General features: G+C 46.1%; 1 protein-coding gene across 1 annotated transcript in view; it reads left to right on the top strand.

The window, feature by feature from the left end:
• Positions 1 to 24,754, top strand: part of Ser (protein serrate) — a 129,364-nt gene that overhangs the window by 76,175 nt on the left and 28,435 nt on the right. Inside the window, exon 3 of the mRNA XM_089590772.1 lies at positions 12,333 to 12,686. Coding sequence (XP_089446898.1) covers positions 12,333 to 12,686 — 354 coding nt within the window. The remainder of the gene's footprint in view (positions 1 to 12,332; positions 12,687 to 24,754) is intronic.

Genomic DNA, 24,754 nt, shown 5'->3' with positions numbered 1-24,754 from the left:
AACGACAACGACATTATTATTCCGCAACGATCTAAAATCGACAAGGCCTCGGCGTGTTTAATTACACATACGCCCGACTCTGCTCCCCGGGCATCGAATCGATCAATCATAAAACCTCTTCGAGAGGAAAAAAGGGCAAAAAATGCGACGAAAACGAAAATGAGACTTCTTGCATCGAGTGTCGCCTCGAGCTCGCCCACGTAGCTCCATCCGTTTGATTTCCAAGCGCACGCGTGCACGTAATGCCGATTTCGGGAGGTCCTTGCGCGCGCACCCGCTGAGATTACGCGAGCGCATAATAACAACAACCACGACCAAGGCAAAAGAAGAATCAAACCGAGAGAGCGATGGGAAACGCCAAAGCTGCAGGTACTTGTCTCGCGGCAGAAAACAGGTTCCTGCAGCGGCAGATCGCGTATAGCCAGAAAACCGGAACCTGTCCCTCTTTGTCTCTCCTCGGGCTTCTGTTGCAGTTTCTTGCACTTGCGCTCCCTCCCCGCGGGATTCATTTCTGCGTCCATATCTGCGTTTATTCCACTGTCCGCCTGATGAGATGTGTGTGTGTGTGTGTACGACGTATAATAATCGATTTTTGCAAAACGCGAACATGATGAATCCGAGAGCCTCCTTCCGAGGGACGAGCTTCTGGTTCTCGCGGGCGATCGTGTTCATTGTCCCGCGTTGTTTCTTTGAAATCGATCCCGCCTTCCTTTTGGTCGGTACGCAGTGGGTAGGTGTACACGGCAGGGAGAGATCGGTAGATCTCTGCGTTCGCGCACCGCTTCACCCGAAGGTCAGGGGCGCCCCGTCATTCCGAAATTGACGCGGCTCAGAGAGAGAGAGAGAAGGACAGAGATGTATCATCTTTGCCACGCGTTTTTTTACTTCTCTCTTTCGGTTCATTCTACTTCTTCTTTGTTTTTGATCCGACTGGACAGCCGATGTGTGTTTTTTTTTTTTTTTTTTCACCAGAGATCGGTATCGCGGAGGAGTTTCTTGCGCCTCGTTTTGACCAGTTTTTTTTTTTTTGTCTTTTTACGTTGAATCTCATTAATTCGGGAAGACACGGTGGCAGAGGAGAAGTTTTTGGGTACTCGAGGCGTGTGAAAGCGGTCGATCGGTATGATTTGGATGTTGCGCGATTGGGAGGAGATTAGCATATTACTGTGCCGCGTGTTTGTTTATTCGACGCTTTTTCACTGCAGCTAGTTATTCACACGGTGTCGATGGACTTTGGAGATTTAAAAAATAAATACGTTTAGTCGTGGTGAGTGACTTGGTTAAGCAAATACTTCTCATCGCGATCACAAATGTCCACTTCAAATCGGTTCACTCCCAAATTATAATGTTAAAATGAAAGATATTGAAACTCGACCCACTTGGACGGATATAAGTATGTATTTGAAAGAAATAAAAAAAAAAATGAGTCCACCGATCAGTCCCAGCAAGCAGTCCCATTCCCGAAATCAAAACAAAAACCATTCCACGGGGACCAATAAATGGAGGAAGGGAAGAAGACCAGAAGGCGGTCGGGGGGTGGGGCACGTTCCAGCGAAAAAGTCAGAAACAATCAAAGAGAGAGAGAGATCGAGGTCCGATCCCGACTGCTACCCATCCCTTCTTATCTCAGCTGCGGGTCTCGTGCACACCGACGCGTGTACATAACGTATATATTGACCTTCCCACGCGTAGCAGCTCACTCTCTCTCTCCCCGGATCGGCCTCCTCGGCTGGCTTTTTAATTATTTCAGTAATATAATTTGTGGCCGATCCGCGGTTTCCCCTCGACCTATCCTCTGACGCAGCCAACCCCGATGTACGTATACACGGGAGGAGCGAGAAGATGAAGGAGCGCATCTCCTCGTACCCGCCTATATGCGGTTCGTCCACACACACGCTCGCACGTATACGAAGGGACGTGCAGGTCGTCCTTCCTCATCTTCTTCATCTCCCAGTGTTTACGTGCAGGTATACCTGCACACCCCCCGTCCTCCCTGCGAAAATTCGCAGACCCTCTCTCTCTCCTTCGAACGAGTAGCAAATAATATTAAGTATAGGTTCTGCCCCGAGGCGGCTGGCTGAGAGCGAAATACACACACACACACTCGTACGCCCGAGGCCTTCTCCCCGGCAACCCATAAACGCACGCACGCGGATTAATACCACGCGAAAGAGGTATATATACGCGGGGAGAAGATGCCGCGCAGACGTGCGCGCGAAGCTCGGGCACAAAATTAAATGATGTTCGTCGAGAGAGGCCCATTTCGCTCTCTCGGGGCAGCAGGTAGTAGCGGCCACCGGTAATTACTACCTGCGCCCGACTTAGGAGGAGAACGACTCTCGGCTATCGCAGCCATGCGCGCGCGCGTGTTCGCAACGTAAAAAGGGCTGATGCTGCCAAAGATGATTCTCGAAAATGTCGAACCTTCGGAACAACAACAGCATCGGGGATGTCTAGGTGGAGCCTTTTGGCTGTTACGTATCTGCAACTTTTCGCTAAGGTATACAGGTTGGGCGAGGCACTTTTTTACACGCCAGAATTTTTCTTCTTCTTTTTTATCAACGAGCCGATCTCAGGGAGGGGCACAAGGCGACGTTTGGGGCGGTTTTGGGCGCATTTTGCGCTCAAAAACAAAGACAAGACCTACTTTGTTATGGTAATAACACGCGCTATCCATTACTTTGGCCTTCATTTGACAATGTGTAAAGGTTCAAGGAACGATATCTACCTACTTTGAGCCGTGCAACGTTGCGAGCTCCAAGTTGTATGGGTATAAGCTTACTGGTCGCACTGCGAATGCCAATAAATGTACAAGTACAATATACTTCGATCGACACAGATTCGTGTAGTGCACGACTTTGGCATAAAAACAGCCATATGCGATTTCTCTACCTATACATATATATACTCGTCCACGTCCGTCCATCCGTGATATTACCGTCCGGCTCGTTATGCTCTCGTGCCTGCCAATTTTTCTGCAACCTTCTCGCGCTCCTTTCGCACACTTACATATATATATATACCTATACGGTATAGACCCGCACGCATATCATATACCCCCTTTATACTCGCATCAATCCCGACTTCCTCTTTTTGCCCTCCTCCTCGGCGTTTATGCCGCGTACACACGCGCGCACGCGAGAGTACCCACACATCCCACCGCTGTTATTTTGAAAAATCCGTTGCACGTAGCTATCCTCCTTCCCCCTGGCTTTGATTGTGATAATTTCGATAATTTTAAGGCGCGGTGAGAACCCCCCCTCTTTTTTTTCCCCCCATCTCTCATTGTTTCGCGAGCGCGTCTTTTTGCGCTGCACTTCTTCTTGGAAGACGTTCACAATGTCGGGCCCCTGTCGCCCATGAAGATGTTGACTCGCTCCTATACATCAATGGCCATTGTGCAATCAGAGATTGCGTTGTTTATAACCCTTCGTTTTCTATTTTCAATTCCGCACAGCTGTAATATACGTCCACCCGAGATCACATCGTCCTGCACACATGTGAGTGAGTAAGTAATCACAACGATTACCTGTAATTTCCTTCTTCGTTGAAAAAAAAAAAAAAAAAAAAAAAAAACTGCTCCTGATGTCATTACCTGCCTATCTGCTACCCACGGGATCGGGGCTCTTTCCCACAAACAAAGAAAAACCTCGTCCGTTCTCGTACACGTATGCACTTAACACTTTTGGAACTCGGAAAATTACCCCCGAGTCATAATACACCCGAACATCGCCCGAATTACCTAATCCCACGCGTTGCACGCTGTACAGCCTTTCCGCCTCCTCCTCCTCCTCCTCGTAATAATGCCCGAGGTCCTTAATCACCGCCTACGACACATGTGATTCCCTCTGTCAATCTTACTCTTGGATAAGTATATTTTTCTTGGGTTCACGTCGTATGGGAACACGCGTACGACTCAAAATGAGTCTATTACCCGCAGTCTACTGTTTACCGCAAGATCCACGTATACGCTGCCCACGACTTTTGCGGGCAATTATATGCCAGGGCCCCTCATCTCCCGGGCTATCGTACGACTAATTTTTTTTTTTCCCCCTTCCTCCGTTCCATTTTCCGTCTTTTCGGTCCGCAAACGTATAGTGCCCCTGCGATGATGAAACGTTACAGGGATTAGCTTTGAAGTTGGTAAGGCTTTTATAACAATGAAAAAAAAAAAAACCAAAAAAATCACGATTGAATGTATTAAACGAGATCCTCCTTATATTTACTTGGTTTTCACACACCATATACATGCGACAGGAATTGATCGAGTTCTCGCAACCCTGCATCATCGCAAGGATCACGAGTCCTGTCTCCGTCCTTTTACAGGCTGGTCTATATACTCTGACTGGCACCTGTTGTAACGCAATGCAGGTGAAAATTCTGGATACTAGGTACATGAGTGTACACTGAGAGAGGAGTAAAAGCGGCATTTACGTAAGCATTTACGTTAACAAACAATGAGAAATCGAAAAGGGGACGATCAAGGACTTTCAGTCTCGATAGCTCAGTCGTCTCACAAAGCGCATACCTGCACCCGTACAAGCCGCATATAGCCGCACTTGTAAGCCAGGCAGCGCTGCACAAACAAACCATAATGTATTTTATATATACCACCGGTAGCAAAAGTCAGGACGAAAGAGAGACAGAGAGACCCTATTTCGTGGAAACGAATCGCTCGCATTAATTCGACGAGTTCCACGTACAGTAATAATAATAAAAATGATAATGATAATAATGACAGCAACAATGTGTATAAAAGATGTACAAGGAGCCTCTGTCGCTCGCTCCTATACCGATCCTCCACCTCGGCTGCATGGCTGGCTGCACCTCGGCTATGCGGAAAGGAAAGGAGCGCGTCTCTCTATTTTTCTCCTTCGTCTTCTTTTCCCCGACAGACTTGGCATTCTCGTGCATAACCACGTAATATAGAGATACGTGTAGACAGACAGGCACGCGTACAGCCAAGCTTGTATCGCGTCGAGGATCGTCCAAGACCGGCGTAAATCGGTAAGCAAAATGCATAAAGACACGTGCGACACAAGTAAACGGGTATATAGGTACCCTAATGGGTGAAAAAAGTCGCGAGAGAAAGGTGTCGAGAAACCGATCAGCCGTGGCTAGGCGTGTATGGTGCAAGACTGCATCGGTAGCAGCTCGTAAAATATTGAAAGTAGGATCCCCCCCTTTGGGAGCCGATGCGTGAGAAACGCGTCGCTCGTCGTGCAACTTACAGGTACCTGTATAATATACCACCCGGCCTTTTAAACGCTCGCTCCGCGGGGATTCGCACGTTTAACTCTGGCCTCGCTACACCTTCATTTATATATATATACCTACCACTGCTCTCATGTTTACGCGACGAACGATCGTTTTTCTCGGATTTTCGCTGCCATCAGCCTTCCTCGGCATCAGCAAATGAGTGCCGTACTCCCTTTGGTTTTTTTTTTTTTTTTTTTCGTTACCGAAGACGAGGGACCGCCGTCACTGCCGGCAGATTTTCAATTTTCTTCGAGTACCTGCACACTCGTTACCATATACTTTGCAAGTGCGAGCCGCCCCACTGGCTAATAACTGCGAGTGGCTCTTTAGTCCCAGCTGCGCTATATCTTCTCGGAACCAAGAGTATTGCCCGGCATTTTCTCAAAATCATTGCGATGGTCGTAAACACACACGTATATATATATCCATTTACTCTCTGCTCGGGGGTTATTGGCACTTACCGGCAAGAGCTTTTACAGTGCAATCTGATTGTCTCGTTTTTACAATAAATTTGACTCACCCTCAACCTCCATACGGTGTTTTTTTTTTGTTTTAATTAATAAACCTGCAAAAAGTAAGATCGATCGGTGTTTCCGGGAAGCTTTGCTTGGTGCCGTGTCGTTTTATTATTCATCAGCGATCTCGCGTCCTACGAGCCAAAGTTTCGACATGTTGAGATAAAGAAGAAAAAAAAATAAAAAAAAAAAGACACGTCTGGGTAACATAAACGGCAGCTGACGAAACACTCCGGGTCTCGTAATAGGCCTCGAAAAATTGATTCCTCGTTCAAGGGGAAAAAAAAAACAGAACACCATTATACGGCTAGGGACAAAAAACGTATTGGCAAAAAAAAAAAAAAAAAAAAAAAAAAAAAAAGTAACGAGAGAGAGAAGGAGTGTTTCTCAAACAGAGTTCGTTAAAAAGCAGGAACTTCTCCAAATACCATTCCCAGGAAAGAGCACGGGACACACACTCCGAAATTCCACAGAGTAGGTGGTATAGGTGGGACTCACCCATACACTCGGGGTTTCTCTCTCAATATGCTAATCGCGCTCTCGCGTCTCCTCCTCGCGAGACCACGTTTTAATTGGGCATTCTCGCTATGTACTCTCCCTGCCATTCTTTCCCCCTCCTCCTCGCGAATTCTCGCGCTCGGCGGCCGCCGCAAAAGCGTCACACCGCGAACAACCCCCTCCCTCTTTCTCCTCGGGCTGCACTCTCGCAGGCTCCTTCTTTTTTTATTGTTCCCCCGCCGATGTCGGACCGTCCATTGTCGCGATGCTCCTCTACTCGAGACGCGCTGGTGAATCATACCGCTGACACAGACCCACCGTGGCTTTTAAACGAGAGCCGCCCTGTTTCTCTCCCTCCGCTCGACGTCAGCTCTAACGGCCCTCGGATGTCCCAGAGACAATTTGGTACATCTTTTGCATACGTAGATCAGTGGCCACACCTCCAAAGTAAAAAGTAGCTCCCACAACTTGGCGGTATTTGCATTCGCACGTACTTACAAGTGACGGGCATATAGTTGTCCCAATTTCAACTCAACTTGGCACTAAACACGTGCACAATAGACTATGCGTGTAAGAACCTGCCGTGCAAAGTCTTTTGGGGAGTATTACTCGCGTGTGTCCTCGATCGAAAGAGCGATCAACCGGCAAACCCGCCCGTTGACGGTAAAAACTCGGTGGGGGGGGGGGGGCGATGTCGAGAAATTGTCATTTCGGCTCGTCGAGTGCGTGAGTCGCCTGTCCAAGCACCAATGGGGGAGGAGGGAGGCAAACAATGACGTGCCCGTGGCGTCGCGTCATCGATCTTTCGGCGCCCGCGAGCTTCTTTCTTCCTCTTCTCGTTCGCTCACTTTTCGGGCGGGAGGGAACGTCGCGCGCGCGTGTAGACTTTTACGCGCTTTGAAATTCAATTTGACGGCCGATGTCGTTCCTCCTCTCTTGTCAGGGGTTTGGGCATTTGTCAGCGCGCACCTGCCCAATTTGTAAATTGATGCGCCCAACGACCCGTCCTGGCCGTACTTTTTTCTTTTCCTTTTTCAACTCTTATTTCTTTCGATCGATTTCTTCGTCAAGGTTGGGTACACTGTTTTTGACTCGAGTCGAATTTACTCCATAGACGCGCATTTGTGTTTTTTCAAATGATACCTGTATTGTAACACATGAAATGGGTTTTAAAATGAAAAATTTTTTTTTCATCTCATTTATAACACATTGGAGAAAACAGTTTGCCATCATTTGTGTATACAATATATATGTAATTACGGCTGATCGAGCTGAAAACAATAATCCCAATGATAAGTAGGCGGTAATTGTTGTGGCGCGTGGTTCAATTAAGAGTCTAATTAAGCGCGAGCAAGAACTCAAAGTTTGTACGCGGAGAAAGTTTTATTGTATAGTATAAGTATATTTATACGGGGCCAGGCTCATTTAGGAAGGAAGCGTCGTTTGTGCTAAACGTTGCGTTACGTGATCGCATACCTTTCGTGCACGATACAAGCCGACGTATGTACAATAATTTCTTATGAATGAAATTCTTTACGTTTCGACAACGAAAAGTGTGTTATATATACTTATGTAGGTATGCACGGGGTAATAACAATGTGTTGCGCAATGAAGCCGTATTTTTTCTTTACTTTAATTTTGAACGTGATATGTATACGATAACGTAATAAATTTTTTTTTTTAACCATCCGTGCAACTGAAAAAATTTGATCAAGTAAACAGTGGATGTACGCTTTTAGTGCTTTTACACTGCTATTTTTCAAAAAATCATAGTATATCAAGTATTGCTGTATCAACGACTTATATATAGTTTTTCAAGTATATAGAGCATCGAGTTGTTGGTTTAACAACAAAATATCTATCTATATCTATCAGAGGAAAAGTGACAAGTGTGTCGTATTAGTACAGGATCTATATACTATTACGTGAAAACCCACCGTAACTCTAACAATCGGAGCCAAGTTAGGAAATTTACTTAGCATTTTTCCCACGAACGTGCGACTATACTAGAGCGCTGTAAGATCAATCGTTATAATTTCATCGATCTACCAATGACAAAGCAAACGAATCCTTAAAACATTGAGGAAGAGATAATAGATGAAAATTGTCATAATTGTATGGTACTAATAACAATAGTGGCATTATAACAGGAATAAACAACGATAACAATAATAATGATAAAAAAATTGGGAAACATCCTGTAAGGGGAGGAACAACTGAGGTACATAATAAACTTAGTGCACGTATGATGCACTTCACTCGGAGAGACAAGCATCACCAGAGTATAATCGGGTGTAGGTATATAATATTGGCACTGCACCAGCTGTACGAGTACATGCACGAGCAAAAGGATTATCACGAAAACTTTCCTTTCGCTCGTGCAGCTCCGCTCAGTATGTACCAACCTATATACGAACCGCGAGTATTAGTGGTAGTTATTAGCTCCAAAAAATCACGTAACCATTGCAACGAAACCAGTATCTTTCTCTCTCTCTCTCTCTTTCTTTGGTGCAATATATATACACTCGCTCGCTCGCTCGCGCCATTAAACTTCTTCCCACGTGACGACTACACGACGCCGGCTGCTGCAGGCCGTCCGCGACTTTTCTTCTGCATCGATGGAGGCTGGTTCGGCGCAAGGATGATTTACTGCACCCGCGGAGCGCCTCCCTCCCCCTCCCCGTCTCAAACGGCGCCGTCACGGCGTTTCCACTCCGTTTGCGCTTTTCTTTCCTTCCCTCTAATGCACGCTCTCTCTCCCTCGCTCCTTGCCGGTTTAATTATAACGTTTAATTAGCCGCAGCCGCCGCGGCGATGATCCTCCTTTTCCGTCTCCCGAAGGAGACGTGCGCTGGAAACGCGAGCACGTGGCAGCTGCGGGGTGCCCGTCTTCTTCCTCCGACGCGTGCCTGCCCGGCGATAAGCACTTTATACATACGGACGTCTCGTCGCTGCTCCGTGCGTGCATACTTATATAGACGCTTCCGTGAACGCGAGAGGATGAGTCTCGTTGCGCTCGAGGGATGGACCCGTGTGAAGAGAAAAAAAGAAAAACGGAGAGAGAGAGAGAGAAAGGTGTTGCTTTGCGTGCCGATGTGCGATTATTTATGGAACTGTTGGCGCCTTCTTGCAATCGGCGCGGCGAAAAAAAAACCGTCGCCGATTGAATAAATAATTAGCCATTTTCACTTTGCGGCTATATACCTTCATTTTTAGCGCGCGCTATCGGCCGGGCAGTATCGGACGCAGGTGTATACAACACGGACAGTCGCTCGTATCCGATGTGCAAACTTGGGTGCATTATTTCGCGTTGCCCGTGTCTTATATAAATCAATCTAAGATCTTTGGGGAGGAAATTTCACCGTACAATATGAGCTCTTTACTCGTATATGTATATGTATATATAGTAAAAAAGCCAAACTGCATCTCTATGTGATTCCCATGGATGTACGAAAGAAATCGTGTGGAGCCAGCGGTGCAGTAAGCGAAAGACAGAGATAACCCGAGAGGTGTACATACAGTGAAAATGTCACTTGCGCGTGTATGTACATATAGGCGTTTAAGATACCCCACGGATAGTCACTCTCTCATTCGAGAGAAGCTTCTCACATGCGCATATACACTTCCACATGTATATACTCCAAAAATGCATCTCCCTCTCCCTCTGTGCACTTTATAAATACACGTAGGTACACTATATAATATGTATACTCGCTCGGGTTGTTCTTGGGGGGGTTACGTAAGTACACACATATACCTACACGGAGTCGTCGTTCATATATATAGAGTCTTAGCTGCAGAAACTCAAAGACGTGTGTATATAATATGTATGCCTACAAAAACATATCCGAGCGATAGCGAAAGAGAGTGCAACGTTGTCCTTGTGTGAGTGCATGTGCAGTACGTAGCCCACGGCTGGAAAGCAAAAGGCCAAGAGGACGATCCTCCGCGCTGCATCAGACGCTTTCTATAGGTATATATTATATACACCCTCTCGTTCCTTTTCTCTCCGTATCCTTGCCCCCACCCCCGCGCTTCTCTCTCGTGCACCTATAGACTGCACGACGATAATTGTACTCCAGCATCAGCAGAACAGTACCTATATATACATAACGTGTAATGCAGACGTTCCCCTCTCTCTTGCTCTTTTGTTTATGTTCTCATTGTCGGCTAAATCATTTTCCTGAGAGATCGAGGCTCAGCAACGGCCACAGTTACGCAAGCATCAGGGGAGAGAGAGAGATCGAAGAAGCGTTTGTTCGCTCGTGTATTGGCTGGTTCTGCGAGGGTTTTATTGTTTTTTCTAATGATGCCCGCGGCCCTGGTTTCGTAGCTGCGGGGGATGAGATAGGATGTGATGCTTGTTCGTTCCTTTGTCGATGAAACTTTGGTTTCATGCTCGAGGTATGGAGGAGCGGGGCTTCCAATTGAGCATTTGTTCGCGCTGTTTTTGGCAAATGGGTGGTTCAGTTCTCGTTTGTATGTACAATGAATTATATGACGTATGGGAAGGTGTGGCTTTTGATTTCTTGCTTGTTTTGCAGGATGGATTATTTATTGGGGATATTAAATTTCATTCGATTTCATTTGGTGCGCGTTGATGCAATGTTTTGTGAAATGAAAAAACGTTTATATTAAAGGACATAAGAATATTTGATACTTGTGTATTTCATGATGGACCACATACAACTTTATTGATATTTTACCTATATGTTTTTAAAGTCATCGCTACAAATTTATTTGACCAGAACTACAGCCAAATACCGTATACTTTTGCTACTGAGCAAAAACAAAAAGAACAAACATAGACTTAGTTACCAAGAGAAAAAAAACTCGATTATTAGTCCGCGTGCGCTTGCTCGTATAATGGTACCAACGATTGCAAACCCCGAGAGCACCATTACTGTAACTCGAGGCTTCTGCTATACTTCCGGTCTCCGAGTTTTCCACGCTCGGTGCTTACCTATCTTATAAAAATAACCACCAGTATGAGTCTAAGCTTGACCGCTAAACTGTGCCATTTGTCAGTGTTTTATTATGGACTAAGGTCGGGCTGCTTCTGCGGAGGCGAACCCCAGCATCTCTAATTCCCCCCCCCCCCGTTCGAGTGGTGGTTCATGGGTCTACGAATCCACTTTATGATAAACGATTGGGAGTTTTTGTTCGCAACTTTCCATCGTTAATTTGCTGCGCTTCGTCGTTCAGGAGCGATTTGATTTGTTGCTTTCACGTTCACTACGTATACTCTAGGATGAAAATAATGATAATAAAAATTAAAAATACATCTCCCTCGAATCAGCGCTGGCGACACAATGGCTCTGTTAATTTACACCCGTATAAATTGCAAACCAATAAGTTAACATCCGTCGATCGCCCCAATATGTACATGGGCGCGGATACAAGGGTGTGTGGGTATATACATATTTTTTTTTTTTTCATCCAATTACGTAGAGTTACGCGTTAAACCATAAAGAGTCATTGTATGCAAATGCAGTGCTGCTGTGCTGTATATTATCGAGGGAAAAATTATTCTCTCGCTCACGTGTTCTCCGTAACAAAACCATATACAAACAGGGCGAAAAGAACCAATGGCTTTTTAAGCACCGATCTTCGACAACTTTTGTTACCGCTATACGAGCCCGTTAATAAAAGACAATCAGAGTACAGATACAAATATCATTGTGATCCCGAGATAAAAAATTCAATGATGAAAATTGAGGTAATTTTTCAAAACATAACGTAAGTAGGTAGTCCTTGGTGGCGCAATAAATGCGATGACGTAGTATGAGAACCGAAGGCTCGTCGGATATAGTCTGACTAATAGTGATTATTGATGCACGTATAATATATGCCAATGCACACGTAGCAACTCTGCGTGCCCACGTATGTCTCGACTCGTCATCGAAAAACAATTTATACTCCTCGCAAACACGACTTGTTTGCATATTAAACAATATTTTCCTTAACCCACTTGTAAATAAAAAATTAAAAAAAAAAAAAAAAAAAAAAAAATGGATGAAATGAACGTAACGATGGGTGTGTGTGTGTGCGTGATTGCAGGCGACAACCGGTAGCGGATTCTTCGAGGTGCAGATCCTCTCGCTGACGAACAACCGGGGCACCCTAGTGGACGGGCGATGCTGCGGCGGGGGCAGGAGCATATCCGGTGGCAGTCAACTGCTGTTGCTACAGCAGCACCACCACCACCACCCGCAGCAGCAGCAACAGCACCATCAGCCCTGCTCGACGCCCTGCACCACCGCCTTCTGGCTCTGCCTCAAGGAGTACCAGTCCAACGTCACGGCCATCGGCTCGTGCAGCTTTGGCAACGTATCTAGTCACGCCCTCGGCCAGAACACATTCACCCTCACCGAGCCCGTCACCCTACAGCTACACTTTACGTTCAGATGGACGGTGAGTCAATATATCATTTTTCTTTTCTCTTCCAAATTCATATATATATATGTATACATTATACGTATTTGTAGTTACGACATATTATATATTTTTACATTACCATAAAATTGTATGGCAGACGTAATTTTCGAATTTAAAAAAAAAAAAAAAAAGAAATACACAAAAAGCAAACAGTATCAAATAACCAAAGGAGAAGAGAGAAAGCGGGGTTTCGATAAATTGTAAAAAAACACGAGTCTCGAAGACCCGCGGACGATAAAAATCAACAACTCGCGCGGTAATTTACAGTTGTCCCCTCGTCATCAGCGCCGACCAAGTCTCAAGTTCCACTTGCCGGTACGTAGCATTTTGAAAACTCTCGTCGCGCGTGGGCTTCGAGGCGCGTGTATATTTGGTCGCCAAACACTCGCCGCTTCTCACGAGGGCTCTCGAGGCTTTGCGCAAAATTTGAGAAATCCCGGCTCGTTTGGGCCCTCGAACGCTGTCGCGTGGGGGTATACAACGACAATCTGTACGCTTGCCCGTACGAAACTCGATACGAAAGATCACCACAAAAAATTTATCCATCGAGTCAAAGTAAAAAAACTTTGAGCCACGAAAGCTCACCTTATGCCGTAAATGCAGACTGCATTCGAGGACGAACGGTTATACTTACATCCAGCACGGAGAGAGAGAGAGAGAGAGAAGAAAAAAAAGGAAACGAATGTCAAGGGGTCCTCTCCTGTGTGCACGTGTGCAAGAGTATACGTAAACGCATTAACACACGAGAGCACACACTAGAGCCCCATAAGAGGTCCACACACGGTAGGCGGTATTTGGGCGAGCACGTGCTCGCTAGTCGGTGTGTTTGTAATGTGTTTCATAATTCGTCGCTCGGTCCTGCACTCGAGTGGCTCGTCGTCTTCCCATGAAAGGGTGAACTTTTCCCTCCCCTTCCCCTTGAAAAGTGCTCTTCTCTCTCTCTTGAGAAGATGAAAAAAAAGAGGGAAAATTAAGATCACCCGAGAGTTTCTTCTCCTTTGGAGCGTTCACACGAGAAGTACAGGGCGCATCCTAATTCAATTATTACATGCGTATGAATATGCCAGTGGCTGATGGGTACAGCCCGAGAGTACACACGTAACGAAAAAAAAAAAGAAAAAAAAAAAAAAAGATGATAAAAGAAAAAGATCGAGTTTATGGAAGGCAAACAGGGGATAGGAAAAAAAAGGCGTACAGGAGCGCGAGAGAGGAGGGCCTCCCGATAAACGCCCGGATGCGATGTCTCGCGCTATCTCGCGTACACGGCTTCTCGCTTCGCCCCGATTTATCTGGCAGCTCCTTCCCTCCCCCCCCCCTATTTTTTTTTCTTCCTCTTTTGCTCCTCTCCAGGTACCCGTATACCATGTATACGTACGGATGCTGCCCGCATCGTATGTAGGTACGCGCGCGTGTGTACTCACCCGAGTAAAAACTTTGTTTGCTCGCGAAATATTGAATGGTCGAGTTATGCCTCGCGTTCTAACAGTGCGCGTGAGAGAGGCGTCTGTGTTGTTTCGTCACTTAGAACGGGACCACGGCCAGTGCCGAAAATTCTCTTCTTCCACCACTGATGGCTTATTTCTTTATTCATTATGAGGTGTACGCGCATTTAGGTATACGATAATCTGTTATCTATCCCAGACGGCGAAAATTAGCACTGATTTCACGTCCCGGGCCCAGACGTTCCCATGCACGGCTTGTGTTTGTACAGAGAGAGGTATGTGCCATTGCGATAAAAAAAAGTGCGCGTATGTGTACCTAATGGACGGATGGATCTCGGGATGGATGGGTATCGCTGTTTTTTTTTTTTTTTTTTTTTTTTCACACGCTCGAAAAGTCGCGCAAAAACTTTGGGCTCCTTGAATATTCGTATACACGTGACTTGTGTGTACAATAGACATAGTATATAGGTGCAGTTTTTGTGTGCCGTTAGGACTCGTGTATCAATGGCGGAGGGGCTTACACACGAAAGAAAGAGTATGGGTATTGTGCAACAGCGGCGTCTTAAAAATCCTTCCGAAACACACAAAATCGTGGCTAATAGGCCATGGGTACAGGGCGTCGTTGCGGTTCCCCATCATATATACATCACACCGTCCCCATCCTCTGCACGATGGCATCAAGAAAGGAGTTTTATCTTTCACTCTCCTCCCGTGTGTGTATATATTTATCCATACGTATCGCCTGCGGCCCAAGATCTCGATCTCCCAAATCCCCCCTTCTTCTTTTTTTTCTCTCTCTCTATTCTGCTGTCATCTCTTCCTTGGATGGTCCACGCGTATGTGTATAATGGGCTTTGAACGCGGCTACGATTAATCTTCCTCAGGATTGGTGACCGTGTGCGTATATTATAATATTGAGGGTAACCGAAAAGCCAGTGTTTCATTTCAAAACGGTAAAACGATGGTGCTCTCTGTTTACCTTTCCCTTGAACGTTTCATGTTTTATCCCTACGAACGAAGCACGCTTTTTTTCGGCTTTCACCAAGTTTTTCTTTTTTCATTGTTGTGCAATCATTTTTCATACCTTGGAAACAAAATTACAAGCGTTCAATGTGTATCGTACAAAGATTTCTAAGGATAAGAGAGGACAAAAAAAGGCAGAGGTGCCCAAATCCCGTTTCCCCCCCTTCGGCCCGTGATCTCTCCTACGTGGCCGAAAGGCCCAGAGCGACGATTCTCATTAGCGCGTTCGTCGACACCATATAATACAGGTCCGCAGGATTTACGGCCCCGTGTCCGAGTTCCAACGTGCTTCGTCGAAATATTACGAGTATCACGGGCCCCATCGGCGGTGCTCTCTCACTCCTCTTGGCTTTTTTTTCTTTTTTTTTTCTTTTTTTTTTTTTTTTTTTTTTTTTGCATTCCCCTATGTGTGTGCGTGTGTGTAGCGCGCGCCTCTATAAATATTCATCCTCCCGGTGCTATTTTACAACTCTCTAAATTAATATAATTAGTTTTTTCGCCTCGGCCTCCTTTCCCAGCGGGCCGTCCCCGGTCCATTGTCGTCTTCGTGGCTATGCGGCGCAGGACTTTGGGATTTAATTAATTTATTTGGATAATAACTTTGACTCCTTCAGCCTGCCGATTTGCAAGAACGCTGTAAATCACGCGAAACCAACTCCTTGATCCTCCTCCTTTTTTTTTTTTTTTTTTTTTTTTCTTTCCTTCCTCCCGAGAGAGCTGCCGTTTCATTTTGGATTCTGCGAATCGTAAATAGCCGGGCCCCCGATTTCTCGTTCTCGTGCGTTTTCATTAAAATGTGTGCAACACTGACAACTTTATGTTTACTGCTGAGTCAACAAGGCAGCGACGTTGATGCGTTTTTGTGCGGCTGATCGGTAAAAATAAGAAAAAAAATAAAACACGAAAATTTATCACGTATATATAAATCCACCTTTGATCGTATACACTTTGACGAGGCTTCGATTTATTCGCTCGCTAATCAATCAAACCGCTCTGTACAATATCCTTTCAAAAGATGCGTTTATCATTTTGATAAAAAAAAGTCAGGGTGAATAAAACTGCATCTGCAACGCCTAATGTGTGCCCCATCTACTTTCCTGCATATACGCAATACCTACTCGCAATGGTGTAAACGAGAAGTGCGCAATAAAACAATGAGCCTCCATTGTACCCGCAGGCGAAGATCAGCTCTGTTAATTTTTCCGACGCACCCGCACCTCCGACGTACTCTCACCTATTCGGTGGGAACAATAAAACGTGGATCCGCGGGGCCTCCTTGATACTTCTTTCCCGTTTTGTCGCGCCTATTTTCACGCTAGTCTCTTGCTGTATTAATACAGCATAAACCTCGCTCCTTTCACACCACAGGGCATTACGGTAGGTGTATCCGTACACAACAAAAAAAGAGCCGGATTCTCGTCACGTGTACTTATATAATTCATACCTACCTACACGAAAGCGAGTCTAATGCGCAAAAACAAAAAAGAAAAAAGCGAAAAGGAGATAAAGAGAGAGAGAGAGGATGCTGCAACTTTCCGCGATTCCCACAACTGCTATCCTCCTCCACCTCGGATTGTATCATAGTCCGCCTCCGCCCGGCTATCTTGTGTATACTCTCCTATTGTTGTCCGCCACTCTCACTCTATTAACCCCCTGCCTCCTCCTCCTCCTCCTCCTCTACATGGTCCGTACATATAATATCGATTTGCCGCACACTTTCTTGCCTACTCCCTTTGTTCCTAATCAGTTTCTGATTTCCTGTTCTCTCTCTCTCTCTCTCTCCCCGAGCCTTGAACTTTTTCTTTTTTTTTCCTTTTCGAGGCGCTGACGTCTTCCGGATGTACCAACACGCCCGGAGAGGTTTTTGACGTTTTTGTTTTTTGACAAAAGAAGAAAAGGATCTCGAGGCTGTTTCTTCTTTTTCCTTCATTAACGGAACCGTTTTCTTGCGTACCTACGAAACATTCGATTCGTCGGTCTTTGATCTCTTTCTTTTGTACGAGGTACACAGGAAGCTCCGCTACCTTAATACCGACGCACAAGGCGAGGCTCAGCGCGTATACAGGGACGTGGGCGGTATTGAAAAGTAAAATCCATTCAAACGACAGTAGAAAGCGTCCGCCGCCCGCATCATAATGAGGGTCTAATCAGTGAATTACAGTTGCCACGAAACACACCATCAGGGTGCCCGGGTGCCGTTTGTCGATAAGCCAAAAATAGAAATCGCAACGCTTGAATGAACAACATCTATCTTTTCCTTCTTTTTTTTGGCCGATACGCGCATCCACGAAACTACAGCCAACCCGATCTGCTTCATCAACGTTTATGTACAACCACCCCATACGTATAAATAGCAGAGAAAAAAAAAAAGAAGATTTTTTAGACCCAAGAAAAAAGTATGGGACACAGCACGTGCATAGCAAACGCGAAGGAGAGAAAAAGCACAGCGTATCCGCTGAGTCACGAGTAGTTAAAGTTTATATCGAAAGAGATTAATAACCCACGGGCCCGAGAGAGGGGACCCCCCGCACTCTCCTACACAGAGAGAGAGAGAGAGAGAGAGAGAGAGACACTGGTCTGTGTGGATGCTGGAGCGCGAAAGAGGCGCGCGTGTAAACGATCGGGCGCGGAGTAAGCCGCACGTACAGGCCAGCACTTTGCAGGGGAACGAGAGAGAAAAAAGGAAGCAGAGAGAGAGAGATGCGGCGTGCAGGTAAGGAATACCTGTACGCCAAAGTTGTAAAGGAATAAGAGAAGGTGGGTAGAAGGAGGAGGGAAAAAAAAACAAGGCACGCGAGACGAAGAGGAATCGATAAGCCGACAGTGGAGGAAAGAAAGAAGGACGGATGGAGACAAAGAGCGAGGAAACGAGAGAGAGAGAGAGGTCAAATAAATTGGAGGAACGACAGAAGTGAGAAGGGAGAAATTGACACGGGTATACGAGCCTATACGTATACAGGGGAGAGAACTGGACCGAGGGAACCGACTGCCATTACACGTATACCTTATACATGCATAGGCTCAGTGAGCGCGCACCAAAATGCAAAGAACGAAGCGAGAGGGGAGAAAAGGTATACAGAGGAAGGAAGGAAGGAAGGAAGGAAGGAAAAGAGGACGGAATAAATATATGCACGTGAGACAGGTGTAGGACCTCATGCGAGATTATACCTACCTTCTTCTCCTCCTCCTCGTCGTTGTCGTCTTCGTCGTTCCGGGCCCCCGCGCGCGGGCAGATTTATGTGTAGCGCGAGAGGGAGCCTCGCGTGCACCGCGCACACGTATAGATATATACATATATATATACACCCACACGCGCAGATTCGTCCTGATGTGTATATACATGTACGTCGCGAAGTGGGTATATATGCACAAGAGGGAAGGAGGAAGATCGGCTCATTATGGCCTGCCCGATCGTGCTCTGCACTGTTATACGTATTTATACGCACGAGCGCCGAAAACCAAGGGAACGGGAAGGAAGACACGTATACCGTATACCTCTTCACGGGGAGCAATTAAACATTTTATATCTCAATCGGATGGCCCCCTCACACACACACACACACACACACATATATATATATATATACACGTGTGTGTGTGTGTGTGTGTGTGTGTGTATGTATGTATACGTGTATGTGTTTGCATGCATACGTACATAATCCACTGGGTGCGGTACATTTTTTATCTCTCAGTGCGAAGGGGGAGGGCGAGACCCCTTTAATCAGGGTACTTTGAGCGCTAATTGCGACCGAGCTCTTGAATAATCGCTCGCTCGATCTCTTTCTTGCTTTCCTTCTCCGGATGAACGCGGCGGGCGGATTTTCGGGTCCCTCTTCCCCTCATTTTTTTTTTTTAAGGTCGAGGCGTCGATTCGCCCGCCTGATAATATTCACACGAGCGTGCATGTGTATACCTGTACCATACATATATTGTGTACCTTCGCAGCGAGTATCCTTGGCGAGAGAGCACCGTATACGCGTATAGTCACATAATGGCACGCAAAGGAGATGATATTTTGTGTTCAAATGCCAATGCCGGGTTATAGTGATATGGCCCAGAAATCGGGCTCCTGTGCACCTCGATCGGGCCACACACGGGGTTGCACACTATGTACTCATACTCACATCCTACTTTATGGCTAAAGCAATTACGGTCCGCGTGTAGTTCGGCACCACTTTCAATTAGAAGTAACTTATTTAAAAGGCCCGTTTAAGCGCGTTAATGAGCCAAGGGGCGCCGAAAAGGGCGACGAAGCAAAAATGAAACTTGCTTCGGCGAACAATTATTTGTGGAAAATAAATCAGTCGTGCGGCGGCGGCGGGGGGAGGGGGGAGAAACAAAAGATAGGGCTCGTTACACGGAAATCAAATCAGGCCGGGGAAAAAAAGTCACTTAAGAACCCGGCAGAAGAGAAGCGGAGGAAAAGAAGCGAGAGAAGCCAAATGGGAGGAGAAATGGGAGGAGAAAGAAAAAAAAGGGGAGAAAGCGAAAGAGGAAAGGCAAGAAAGAACGTATCGGCCGCCAAAAGGGGGCAAAAAGTATTTGCAAGCATACCTACACACACGCGCACGTGCGTGTGTACATACGCAACGCAAGAGAGGAGCGATTGCCCTTGCTTGGACACACTCTTGTATATATATGTATATAAACACGTAGTGCATCGCGTGTGAGAAACCATAGGGCTCGCCTCGAGGAGGACCGCATACCAAAGTCCTTTCGGTTAGCCCATGGGCTGTGCACAACCCGAAGGCACTGCCACACACATATATACATATATTGCTGATGCGGCTCTTCTTTCTCCGCCCTTTCTTCCCTCTTCACGTGTAACATTATGTGCTTTCGAGCTCCTCGCGTGCACTTTACTTGTTTACTCCACTTACGTCATGCTCGTGAGGGTTATATACATATTTATACACGCACACACATTGAGGATATATTAACAGGTTGTACACGCGTTCACGCGAGTAAAAGGCATTTAATAAGTATAGGTATGAGAAATACGAGAGGAAGAGAAAGAGTTTTCAGCGTACGTGTCTCTTTGCACATTGCACCACAAGTACGTCGATGAGCTTTGCGACTAAGTTATAATCCATGAGTCCTGGCGACAGGGTGCTCTACCCACACATATGCACATAGAAAAAAAAAAATTACCATGCCAGTATCTGGTACTGTTCAGTTGTCTAGAGGCTTTTTACTATTTGTAACAGCGATTTTTATGATTTTTTTTTTCTTCCAATGGCGCGCGTGATTGACGTGTATTATGCGCACGCGAGAGCTGTAAGTACGTTTTTCCGTGTTATACTTAGACACAGGGGAGCCGTTGGTTCGATCACTGTGCAATTAACATTTGGGACTTGCAACCACTTGGGCATAATTTCGATTATGCACGTGGGTTGGTTGTGCATCGGACGTTACGTGTAGAAAATGCAACGATGATGATTTTCGAAACTGCGAGTTGCATTACAGGCAAAGACGGGAGAAGCTCGGAGATACGTGCGAGCGTTTAATTTTCTCCCTCGCAAAGGTATGCTGGACACGCACATCAGGTATACGCACCGCGTGTAATTACACATTTACGGGCCCGACGCGCATCTATAGGTATGAGTACGCGAGATTCGAGTGTGTGTACCTACGCATTCACGCGAGTTTAGGCGGACGCGCGTCCCATATGCAAATGTCCGTTATTCGATCGTAAAATCAAAATGACTCTCTCTCTCGCGCGCGCGCGTCCGTGGAGGGATTTTTCCGCTCGGCAATGATAAACTACGAGATTATTAAGGTAACTGTACGTTATAAAAGCGCGCCGGGCCCACGTGACGAGCTGTTAACTAGCTCCGATCCGAAATTAGAAAACGTGAATATTTTGGATCGATCTTTTTTCTCTTCTTTTTTTTCCCCCGAATATAAGTAACGAGCGTCAATTTTTCAAAAGCCGACCTCGTCACCCATGATGTATATAAGTACTTTGGAGGAGGAGGAGAAAAAAAATTAAATTCCTCTGATTGAGAAGTCACTCGTAACGACGTATCCGAAAGTGTGTACCCACGCGTGTTTGAGCGCTCGCTAATAGCTCGTAGTTTGAGTACTGGGAGCGGGCACGCCGAGAGCGAGGACTCCGGGCCCAATCAGCCGAGCGACATTTCACCAGGACCCGTCAAAATTCGCTAACGAGAGACTCTCCCCCTCTCCCGTGACGGAAGAAAAAAAAAAAAGTAAAAGAAAAGAAACTCAGCTCGCTTTCAACGACTCCTCGGGGATGTGATGAGCAGTGTTTTTTGCAGAGAGTACGCCTGTACGCGAGTCCTCTCGACAGAGCTCCAATTAGCGCGTGATTGCGAGTTTATATGGCACGGCTCTCTCGGGCGGTGCTTTTTTTGCCCGCACGGCTGCCGCCTGCTCGTCGTCGGGACGGCGTCGTCGACCGTCCGTACATATATGTATGCGCGCGGAAACTAAACGTACTTAGGTATGTGCGCGTATGTACTGGTGCAACGCTCGCTGTACACGCTTCCGCGAACGAGCGACTTTGCGGCGACGACGGTGTCTGACGGCTGCCCGTGTGAGAATTAGATTAAAAGTAACGCTTGTGCTTTCGGTCCTTTTTCTTTTTTTCTTCATTCCAAGGGGTTCGGGGGGGGGGATACATTAATTGTTGCAATGCTTGTTTTTGGGTAACGGTGCCTCGATGATTCCACGCAGGGTCCGAATTATTTGGCACTCGTTTTCTATTATTGCAAGGCCCATTGTTTCCAAATCGCGCGTTTAATTATTCCTGGGGACACGAACTCATAGGCAATACATAATAGTGAACTCGAATGCCCGACATAGTCAGCCGGTCTTACCGTACCGTGCCGTTTCTACTTGTGTTCCGTGCATTACGGGGACAATGGGATACAGTGCACACTGTCTTACGCACACCGGGTTTTTCCACCCAACGCTCGGACACCGAAAATCGGATTGCGTACGGTACACGGATAATCTTCTTTCCGAATCAACCAATAAATTAGAAAACCTTTTTTTTTTCTTTCTCTTTGATACAAGCAAGGAAGCCTCTCTTTTAGAATGGAAACCCTCGTGCGCGGCGTACAAGAGCAGTCCAAAGAAGCAAAAGTATGTAGGAGAGGAAAAACAGTATTTCCATTTGAGCAAAAAAAAAAAAAAAAAACCTCGGGGGAAAAAGCATCAAACACAGCGTTATCAATAATTCAGAGGTGAGAGCAAAAAAAAAAAAAAGAAAAAAACCCGTGCTACGGCACACAAGAGTCGTCGGCGCTGCTATAGCAAAAAAGAAGATGCCATACCTACCGAGAACCGCTGGGCGTCTATTCGGGCCGCGTACGTACATGCACGTATGAGTGGTCACTCGGTGACAGTATAGGGTACAACAACGAGTACTCCGGCATAGAGACTAGAGAGAGAGAGAGGTATCTCGAAGCACCGTTCGCTCAAAGTCAGCACCAGCACCGCCTTTTTGCAGAAATATCGCGCGCCGCGCCGTTAGAAATTCGCGGCTGGCCGTATATATATATGTACATCACGTGTACGCGTATAATTGTTCTCGCGCGGCGATTTATCCGCGCCTCCTTCGTCCTCTTTTCTCTGTGTATGCTTCGAGACCTCGTTGTCGTCGCCGACTTACAACGTATTGTCTGCATTGTTCTGCCGGACTCTGCTCTTTTCGCCGGGACTCTGGTAATTGCGCATACACGTGTGGTGTCTGGGTTGCGTGCCATATTTGTAAGTACCGCGAAGATGTATTGGGAATCACTGGACAAATATGAGGGGGCGATGATTTTATTAGGTATTTATTCATATACTTTAGCAAGACGCAAATTAGTTGATAACTTTATCACTTTGCCGTCGAAACTAATGAAACTAAAGTATTATATTATAGTCTCATGGTGCGTGTGCATGAAAATTTACAACTAACCAGCTCGATTTATCTAATGATAAACGATGAAAGTCAATTAACGCCTGCTACGTAGGAGTTCCGGTCGAATGTGTACCGGTGACGAGCGATTTTCAATTAGCATTCGACGTGTGACGCTCACTTACATGCGCCCACACGTGACTAGCCGCGCGCCAGGTCGAGCTGTTTGATTTCTCGGGAAACGTGCATTTGTGGATGAAGACTTGCACTATACGCCGGCGGCGCAAGAAGAAAGGCGCGACGGAAACTACGCACTCAACTTACTTTGTTCGTTTTTTTTTTTTTATTTTACTGGGAAAGAATCTTCTCTAGACAACTCTGTGTTGTCAAACGTCAATGTCAATGAGGGCCCTCAAAAACTCTCCTGCATCAGTCTCCCATGTGATTATTTCATTAATCATAGCCTGTTAGAATATTCGGACTAAAACAACCTAAAAATGTTAAAAATTTGTGCTTTTATTTCCATACAAATAATTGATTTTCTAGTTAATTATGTTCCTTCGATAATGCTGCCGTGTACGTGTCTTCAATGTTGTTCGTCCATAAGAAAAAAAAGTCAGTTGCTCGTTAAAAAAAGACTTTTATCCATTTTTTTTTTCCATAACATTTTCAAGCCCGATAGAAAATACCTTCCCACGGACAGTGCGGCCCTGCATCGGAGGCGAAAAAAAAAAAAAATAAAATAAAAGAACCGATCGAAATGCATTTTATTCCCTGGAAGTCGAAAAACATGGCAAATACTTCTAGTTGTCGGAAACACGTATAAACAACTCTCCCGTTCGTAAATCGCGGTGGCGACAACAACGTCCAGTAAAGCACATAGCCAGAGGGCTCCCACCTTAATAACTCCATTTCGCGTTTTCGCGCTACACCACAAATATATATATATATACCTGTACCTACAAACGAGAGAAAGAACCGCGATTCGATCCCCCCGTGCACACGCGACGCAATACCGGTGTTCTTTCCCCCCTCCCGGCGATTTTTTACAGACGCACATCGCGCCGAGGACTCGATATTCCAGAATCGTTTTCTCTCCACTCGCTCGCTCGCATTTTTACTGCGCGTATAGCTGGTGTAGACAGCCCCGGGGAAACAAGGATATATTTCCCCGATATCGTGTATTATACGCGCTACATTTTTTGTCCCCCCCCCCTCCCACTCTTGGCTCGTTAATGCGAAACCAGACTCTCGCGGCTCTCATTATCGCGTCCCTTTTGCTCAATTAGGCAACGACGGCGCAGAAACCGAGCACAAGCACACGACGATGTTTGTTCGCCGAACGCATCAAAGGCGAGACGTATTAGAAATCGGAAAATGTCCCGAGTCCTGGACGAGAGTTTTCTCGCCTTCTGGACCAGTGGCGACGCTGGTGATTGGGAGAAAAAAAAAAAAAAAAAAAAAAAGCAAGAGAGCTCTTTACAGGTACCATGTGCACTGCAGGAACAATCCACTGTGTACGTACACTCGGAGTAAATACTCCATATACACCTTACAGGTATACATCGCAATCTTGACGTTTCGAAGTGATAGTTATATACACAGGTTGCGGGGCACTTTTCGTGGGGAGAAAGAGCGAGATAATTTAATCAATCAAACTCTCAATTCGAATGGAACGTGTTGCGCGCACGATCGATACACTCGTGCCC

The sequence above is a fragment of the Copidosoma floridanum genome, unplaced genomic scaffold (assembly GCF_036245765.1).
Source record: "Copidosoma floridanum isolate Cflo_tuat_1 unplaced genomic scaffold, Cflo_Japanese_pri ptg000013l, whole genome shotgun sequence".
Classification (NCBI taxonomy): domain Eukaryota; kingdom Metazoa; phylum Arthropoda; class Insecta; order Hymenoptera; family Encyrtidae; genus Copidosoma; species Copidosoma floridanum.
Note: the sequence above shows the minus strand (reverse complement) of the source record. Positions and strands in the feature narration are given on the sequence as shown.